This window comes from Sinocyclocheilus anshuiensis, unplaced genomic scaffold (assembly GCF_001515605.1).
Source record: "Sinocyclocheilus anshuiensis isolate Anshui unplaced genomic scaffold, SAMN03320099.WGS_v1.1 scaffold1614, whole genome shotgun sequence".
NCBI lineage: Eukaryota > Metazoa > Chordata > Actinopteri > Cypriniformes > Cyprinidae > Sinocyclocheilus > Sinocyclocheilus anshuiensis.
The window spans coordinates 676,787-686,781 of record NW_015547777.1 but is presented as its reverse complement, the minus strand read 5'-3'; the positions used below and the strand labels follow the sequence as shown (position 1 = coordinate 686,781).

The window sequence follows — 9,995 nt, the reverse complement described above, 5'->3', positions numbered from 1 at the left end:
GTGTGTGTTGTAGTTCGGGATCGTGGATGCAGACGGAGCGCTCAGTCTCTGGCAGACCAGCACCTCAGGAAACGCTCCCAAACCCTATCTGGTACATCCATCGCTCTCCTTGTTACTTCAGTTGGAAACATTATGATTTTTAAATGTTTTTAATTAAGTTTCTTCTGCTCATTAGAGCGTATTTTTTATTTTTATTTTTATTTTTAATTTATTTTTATAACAAATACAGTAAAAATTATGAAATATTATTAAAATTTAAAACAGCTGTTTTCTATGTGAATCTCTGTTAAACTGTAATGTATTTCTGTGATGCGCAGCTGTATTTTCAGCATCATTACTGCAGTCTTCAGTGTCACATGATCTTCAGAAATCATTCTAATATGCTGATTTGCTGCTCAAGAAACATTTCTGATTATTATCAATGTTGAAAACAGTTGTGTTGCTCAATATTTTTTATGGGAAATGTGGTACAATAATAATTGAGCAGCAAATCAGCATATTAGAATGATTTCTGAAGATCATGTGACACTGAATACTGGAGTAATGATGCTGAAAATACAGCTGCGCATCACAGAAATACATTACAGTTTAACAGATATTCACATAGAAAACAGCGGTTTTAAACTGTAATAATATTTCATAATTTAACTGTATTTTTGTTCAAATAATTGCAGTTACTCACACTGTTCAGTGCAATTTCTTATAGTTTCACTCCTATGTATTCATATTCATAACACTGTAAATATGTTCACAATCTTGTCACGTTTATTGTGTCTCAGACGGTCTCTGTGCACTTTTATATTTTATTGTTTAAGTTCATTATTGTGTGGTGGTGTATGTGTATCTGTGCACTGGAAGCTTCACTATTGGGAATGAAGCTTGAATTGTGATTTTGTTGGTTTGGATGCACCGATAACATCTTTGCCATTCTTAATGTGTCTGTGTCGAATAAACCTACATTTCTTAGTGTAAAACCGCTGTGTTCTCCTCATCATGTGATCGTCTCCTTCTTTTCCTGCAGACGCTTCAGTGTCACAATAAGACGGCGAATGACTTTGTGTTTGTGGGCTCGTCGTCTCTCATCGCCACCGCAGGCCTGTCCACAGACAACAGGTACAGCCGGACACAAACACAGAAAAATCTGAAAAATGTAAGCTTCAATTCATAAAGACACTGTCTCGTCACAGGAACGTGTGTCTGTGGGATACTCTGGTCACGCCAGCATACAGTCTGGTTCACGGTAAGTCATCTCACACACACACACACACACACACACACACAGTCTGGTCAGCTATCCTTGTGGGGACTCTCCATAGGCGTAATGGTTTTTCTACTGTACAGACCGTATATTCTATCTCCCTACACCAACCCTACCCCTAAACCTACCCCTCACAGGAAACTTTCTGCATTTTTAGATTTTCAAAAAACTTCATTCTGTATGATTTACAAGCTTTTGTACCCGTGGGGACAACAATTTAGGTCCTCACCGTGACACGAGTCCCCATGAGTCTGTGTGTAGTCAGGTTTAAGTCCCCACCAGGATATATAAACCTGCACACTCTCTCTCTCACACACACACACTCACACTCTCTCTCTCACAGACACACCCACACACTCTCACACTCTTCACACACACACACACTCACACACACACACCCACACACTCTCACACTCTTCTCACACACACACACCCACACACTCTCACACTCTTCTCACACACACACACCCACACACTCTCACACTCTTCTCACACACACACACCCACACACTCTCACACTCTTCTCACACACACACACCCACACACTCTCACACTCTTCTCACACACACACACCCACACACTCTCACACTCTTCTCACACACACACACCCACACACTCTCACACTCTTCTCACACACACACACCCACACACTCTCACACTCTTCTCACACACACACACCCACACACTCTCACACTCTTCTCACACACACACACCCACACACTCTCACACTCTTCTCACACACACACACCCACACACTCTCACACTCTTCTCACACACACACACCCACACACTCTCACACTCTTCTCACACACACACACCCACACACTCTCACACTCTTCTCACACACACACACCCACACACTCTCACACTCTTCTCACACACACACACCCACACACTCTCACACTCTTCTCACACACACACACCCACACACTCTCACACTCTTCTCACACACACACACCCACACACTCTCACACTCTTCTCACACACACACACCCACACACTCTCACACTCTTCTCACACACACACACCCACACACTCTCACACTCTTCTCACACACACACACCCACACACTCTCACACTCTTCTCACACACACACACCCACACACTCTCACACTCTTCTCACACACACACACCCACACACTCTCACACTCTTCTCACACACACACACCCACACACTCTCACACTCTTCTCACACACACACACCCACACACTCTCACACTCTTCTCACACACACACACCCACACACTCTCACACTCTTCTCACACACACACACCCACACACTCTCACACTCTTCTCACACACACACACCCACACACTCTCACACTCTTCTCACACACACACACCCACACACTCTCACACTCTTCTCACACACACACACCCACACACTCTCACACTCTTCTCACACACACACACCCACACACTCTCACACTCTTCTCACACACACACACCCACACACTCTCACACTCTTCTCACACACACACACCCACACACTCTCACACTCTTCTCACACACACACACCCACACACTCTCACACTCTTCTCACACACACACACCCACACACTCTCACACTCTTCTCACACACACACACCCACACACTCTCACACTCTTCTCACACACACACACCCACACACTCTCACACTCTTCTCACACACACACACCCACACACTCTCACACTCTTCTCACACACACACACCCACACACTCTCACACTCTTCTCACACACACACACCCACACACTCTCACACTCTTCTCACACACACACACCCACACACTCTCACACTCTTCTCACACACACACACCCACACACTCTCACACTCTTCTCACACACACACACCCACACACTCTCACACTCTTCTCACACACACACACCCACACACTCTCACACTCTTCTCACACACACACACCCACACACTCTCACACTCTTCTCACACACACACACCCACACACTCTCACACTCTTCTCACACACACACACCCACACACTCTCACACTCTTCTCACACACACACACCCACACACTCTCACACTCTTCTCACACACACACACCCACACACTCTCACACTCTTCTCACACACACACACCCACACACTCTCACACTCTTCTCACACACACACACCCACACACTCTCACACTCTTCTCACACACACACACCCACACACTCTCACACTCTTCTCACACACACACACCCACACACTCTCACACTCTTCTCACACACACACACCCACACACTCTCACACTCTTCTCACACACACACACCCACACACTCTCACACTCTTCTCACACACACACACCCACACACTCTCACACTCTTCTCACACACACACACCCACACACTCTCACACTCTTCTCACACACACACACCCACACACTCTCACACTCTTCTCACACACACACACCCACACACTCTCACACTCTTCTCACACACACACACCCACACACTCTCACACTCTTCTCACACACACACACCCACACACTCTCACACTCTTCTCACACACACACACCCACACACTCTCACACTCTTCTCACACACACACACCCACACACTCTCACACTCTTCTCACACACACACACCCACACACTCTCACACTCTTCTCACACACACACACCCACACACTCTCACACTCTTCTCACACACACACACCCACACACTCTCACACTCTTCTCACACACACACACCCACACACTCTCACACTCTTCTCACACACACACACCCACACACTCTCACACTCTTCTCACACACACACACCCACACACTCTCACACTCTTCTCACACACACACACCCACACACTCTCACACTCTTCTCACACACACACACCCACACACTCTCACACTCTTCTCACACACACACACCCACACACTCTCACACTCTTCTCACACACACACACCCACACACTCTCACACTCTTCTCACACACACACACCCACACACTCTCACACTCTTCTCACACACACACACCCACACACTCTCACACTCTTCTCACACACACACACCCACACACTCTCACACTCTTCTCACACACACACACCCACACACTCTCACACTCTTCTCACACACACACACCCACACACTCTCACACTCTTCTCACACACACACACCCACACACTCTCACACTCTTCTCACACACACACACCCACACACTCTCACACTCTTCTCACACACACACACCCACACACTCTCACACTCTTCTCACACACACACACCCACACACTCTCACACTCTTCTCACACACACACACCCACACACTCTCACACTCTTCTCACACACACACACCCACACACTCTCACACTCTTCTCACACACACACACCCACACACTCTCACACTCTTCTCACACACACACACCCACACACTCTCACACTCTTCTCACACACACACACCCACACACTCTCACACTCTTCTCACACACACACACCCACACACTCTCACACTCTTCTCACACACACACACCCACACACTCTCACACTCTTCTCACACACACACACCCACACACTCTCACACTCTTCTCACACACACACACCCACACACTCTCACACTCTTCTCACACACACACACCCACACACTCTCACACTCTTCTCACACACACACACCCACACACTCTCACACTCTTCTCACACACACACACCCACACACTCTCACACTCTTCTCACACACACACACCCACACACTCTCACACTCTTCTCACACACACACACCCACACACTCTCACACTCTTCTCACACACACACACCCACACACTCTCACACTCTTCTCACACACACACACCCACACACTCTCACACTCTTCTCACACACACACACCCACACACTCTCACACTCTTCTCACACACACACACCCACACACTCTCACACTCTTCTCACACACACACACCCACACACTCTCACACTCTTCTCACACACACACACCCACACACTCTCACACTCTTCTCACACACACACACCCACACACTCTCACACTCTTCTCACACACACACACCCACACACTCTCACACTCTTCTCACACACACACACCCACACACTCTCACACTCTTCTCACACACACACACCCACACACTCTCACACTCTTCTCACACACACACACCCACACACTCTCACACTCTTCTCACACACACACACCCACACACTCTCACACTCTTCTCACACACACACACCCACACACTCTCACACTCTTCTCACACACACACACCCACACACTCTCACACTCTTCTCACACACACACACCCACACACTCTCACACTCTTCTCACACACACACACCCACACACTCTCACACTCTTCTCACACACACACACCCACACACTCTCACACTCTTCTCACACACACACACCCACACACTCTCACACTCTTCTCACACACACACACCCACACACTCTCACACTCTTCTCACACACACACACCCACACACTCTCACACTCTTCTCACACACACACACCCACACACTCTCACACTCTTCTCACACACACACACCCACACACTCTCACACTCTTCTCACACACACACACCCACACACTCTCACACTCTTCTCACACACACACACCCACACACTCTCACACTCTTCTCACACACACACACCCACACACTCTCACACTCTTCTCACACACACACACCCACACACTCTCACACTCTTCTCACACACACACACCCACACACTCTCACACTCTTCTCACACACACACACCCACACACTCTCACACTCTTCTCACACACACACACCCACACACTCTCACACTCTTCTCACACACACACACCCACACACTCTCACACTCTTCTCACACACACACACCCACACACTCTCACACTCTTCTCACACACACACACCCACACACTCTCACACTCTTCTCACACACACACACCCACACACTCTCACACTCTTCTCACACACACACACCCACACACTCTCACACTCTTCTCACACACACACACCCACACACTCTCACACTCTTCTCACACACACACACCCACACACTCTCACACTCTTCTCACACACACACACCCACACACTCTCACACTCTTCTCACACACACACACCCACACACTCTCACACTCTTCTCACACACACACACCCACACACTCTCACACTCTTCTCACACACACACACCCACACACTCTCACACTCTTCTCACACACACACACCCACACACTCTCACACTCTTCTCACACACACACACCCACACACTCTCACACTCTTCTCACACACACACACCCACACACTCTCACACTCTTCTCACACACACACACCCACACACTCTCACACTCTTCTCACACACACACACCCCTGTAGAAGCGTGTCTAAACGAGTCGTGTACTGCAGGCTTCAGCTGTCACGAGTCCGGCTCCACGGTTCTAGCTCTGGCATCTAAACAGCAGCTGCTGCTCAGCGGAGGCCGGAAGGGCTGCATCAGTGTTCTGGACCTCAGTCTGAAGATCCAGCGCCAGAGTTTCCAGGCGCACGACTCGGCCGTCAAAGCACTGGCCGTCGACGCCAGCGAGAGCTGCTTCATGAGCGGATCGGCCGAGGGCAACATCAAGGTATGAGCCTCACCCTTTATATACTCTCATAGCTCAGATCTTCTATTAGCTTTTAGTTTGACATTTTCAGTTTTCATTTTAGTTTTTTTTTTTTACTTTTATTATTATTTAATTTTTTTTAGCCTTTGTTTATATCAGTTTTAGTAATTTTAGTACCTTTTTGTAAAAATTTACTACGTAGTAATTGTAGCTGTATTTCAGTTCGTTTCCAAGGCAACATTTCTAATTTAAAATTTTTAGTTTTAAAACTTTCATATAATATTTATCTATGTCATTTTATTTCAGCTTTATTTCAATTACAGGAAACAGTTTTTAGTCGTTTCAGTCTTAGTTAAAAACACTTGGGTGCTTTGAGAGTTGCTGGTGAACAGGTTTGATTGATCTGAAATGAAAGAGAGTGTATGTAAATGAAGCCTGTTTTTAAGGACCATTAAGATTTGTTGTGCATTTTTCATAAAAATTCAACACATTTTCCTCTTTAAAAATTCCTATTACTATAATGCAAAAAAGTCATTATTTTTATGATAATACTAAAAAAGGTTAATGTGTATGTAGGGCTGGACGATATGGCCAAAATTGATATCACGATATATTTCTTAATTTCGGTCGATATGATATAATTCCGATATCGACATGAACACTATTTATCTGAAATGGAAATCTTTTGTAACATTATAAATGTCTTTATCATCACTTTTGATCAATTTTAAGCATCCTTGCTAAATAAAAGTATTAATTTCTTTCCCAAAAAAATAATAAAAATTATACTGAATGGAATAGTGTATAATGTTACAAAAGCTTTTTATTTCAGATAAATGCTGATCTTTGGATCTTTCTATTCATCAAAGAACCCTGAAAAAAAATTTACTCAACTGTTTTAAATATTGATAATCAGCAAATCAGCATATTAGAATGATTTCTGAAGATCATGTGACTCTGAAGACTGGAGTAATGATGCTGAAAATACAGCTATGTATGATCACAGGAATAAATTACATTTTAAAATCTATTCAAATAGAAAGCAATTTTAAATAGTAAAAATATTTCAACATTTTACTGTTTTTGCTGTACTTTGGATCAAATAAATGCAGGCTTCTTCCGTAACCTGGGCACAGGCGTCATGCAGATCGAGACCGGCCCGGCCAATCACGTCTTCTCCTGCGGCGCAGACGGCACAATGAAGCTCCGCCTCCTCCCCGACGCTCTGAGCCTCTACTGCAGCGGCGTGAAGAACGACGTCAGGTTTATCATGTAGCACACTTATGACTCTTGCACACGGTACGACAAGCAATACGAAAGAGACGCAGGGAATCCTGCGCTCAAGCACAATGTACGAGTTGCTCAGCATACTCAAGTTAACCTGGAATATATATCTCTATATATATCAGTAAAGCCTTAACTAGCCAAACGGTGTTGTGATCGTGCTCTAGACTCAATATAGTGATGTGTCCTTATATTTCTACCCTCGCGCTGGACGTCCCCTGGTTTCTGTTTCGTATGTCAAATGATGTGCGGTCATTCTAATAACCATTTTTTGTAAGGTATTGTATATTACTACAGTAAGCAGTATTTACTGAGATGATGAGCTTTAAAGCGATAGTTCACCCAAAAATAAAAATAGCCATAATTTCCTCTCCCTCCAAACTTGCACGAGAGTCTTTCGTCTGCTGAACACTAAAGAAGTTGCTCTGAAGACCAAACAGTTGCCGGTACCCATTCACATCCATACTATAGAAGCCAATGGGTGCCGTCAGCCGTTTGGTCTCCAGAGCATCTTCTGTAGTGTTCAGCAGACGAAAGACGCTCGTGCAAGCTGAGGAAGAGCAAACGATGGCAGGATTTCATTTTTGGCTGCTCCATTCCTTTCGCACAGGCACTGATAGTGTTAATGTTACCTGAGGTTGAAGATGAAGCACTTTGCATGTAGAGATTATCCGCGTGGAGCCGAAGCATCATAACATTTGTGAATCAAGCTGAGAGCGGACGATCGGGAGACACTTTTATTTTCAGTGTAAATATGAGTTGAACACGAGACTTGATGAAATGATTCTGTGTTAAAGATAAAGCATATTTATAATCATCGAGGCTCCTGCAGACGTTTGGTTGTAGAAACGTTGTTCAGGGTTTATTTTTTACGCTTCTTTTATCTGCCGTCGATTGACTCGGACACAGATGCGGCACACATTTGTTCTTTCCATGTTCTTCTTCACTGCAGAAAATGATGCTCTTCCTCAGGATTTCTCAGTAAACATCCTTAAATCAAGACTGAATGAATGAAATGCTTAAAACAAGAACGAAAATCATGTTTCCCCTTTGAATGAAGTTGAATGATTTTTTCTTCACCCAGATCATTGCTGATATAATGATGTAAGGATTCTGCCCTTTAACCTCTCAAATGTAATAATATACACACAAATGAATCTAATTTTATAATGAGTATGAAGAGAGCTGTAATGTACATACATGACTGTAACGAGAAAATAAATGACTCAATGCAAGATCTTTATTTCTTTGCTGGGTTTTTGTTAATGATGATGTGGTCTTTTGTTGTAAGCATCAGTGCATTGAGCATTATTGGAAACGAATGATTAATGCAGCTAGATGTGTAACTCCTTCACGATCAAGGGTCTTCAGAGTTTGGCGTAGTCCTTCAGCACGGCCTCCAGCTTCTGGCTCAACGTGATGTTCCCTTTGACTTTCAGCTTGCCGGAGAAAAACGCCTGCGGGACAAACACCGAGCAGGAGGAGTGTGAATAACAGGGCTGAAGCCCGATGCAGCACCTTCTGAGGGTTGAGTTTGCCCGTCAGCAGCTGCATGAAGTCCTCGTCTGCGACGGTGAAGATCACGTCTGCTTTAGCGCCGCCGGCTCCTCTGTGCACAGATCCTCGGCCCGTCTTCAGATCCACGGCTGAGAGACAGTAGTCACAAACACATCCTCTCTGTCTGATGCAAACGTCTGAAGATGCTTAAATCAACACACTTACTTGAGAAGCAAAATGCAGGGATTAAAGTGTTCCGTCAGTCCATAAAGACAGTCACTTAGTTCATTCCTGAATGATTCAGCCGTTCGAGCGAATCAATTGAATGAATGATTCGGTGATAAAATCAGTGATTTGTCGCCACCTGCTGGCGGATTTAGTCTCATTTTTAAAGTATCTTTTCAGTTCTTTATATCATTTAATATTTCTATATTCAACATGTTTTAAAACATTAATCT

At 45.1% G+C, this 9,995-nt stretch overlaps 1 protein-coding gene across 1 annotated transcript in view; it reads left to right on the top strand.

Annotated features, from left to right (window-relative positions):
- Positions 1 to 6,783, top strand: part of LOC107704574 (dmX-like protein 1) — a gene marked incomplete at its 5' end in the record, with an annotated part of 28,015 nt that extends 21,232 nt beyond the window's left edge. Inside the window, 4 exons of the mRNA XM_016507530.1 lie at positions 14 to 91; positions 1,022 to 1,113; positions 1,188 to 1,240; positions 6,560 to 6,783. Of these exons, the coding sequence (XP_016363016.1) occupies positions 14 to 91; positions 1,022 to 1,113; positions 1,188 to 1,240; positions 6,560 to 6,783 (447 nt within the window). The remainder of the gene's footprint in view (positions 1 to 13; positions 92 to 1,021; positions 1,114 to 1,187; positions 1,241 to 6,559) is intronic.
- Between the last annotated feature and the right edge of the window lie 3,212 nt (positions 6,784 to 9,995).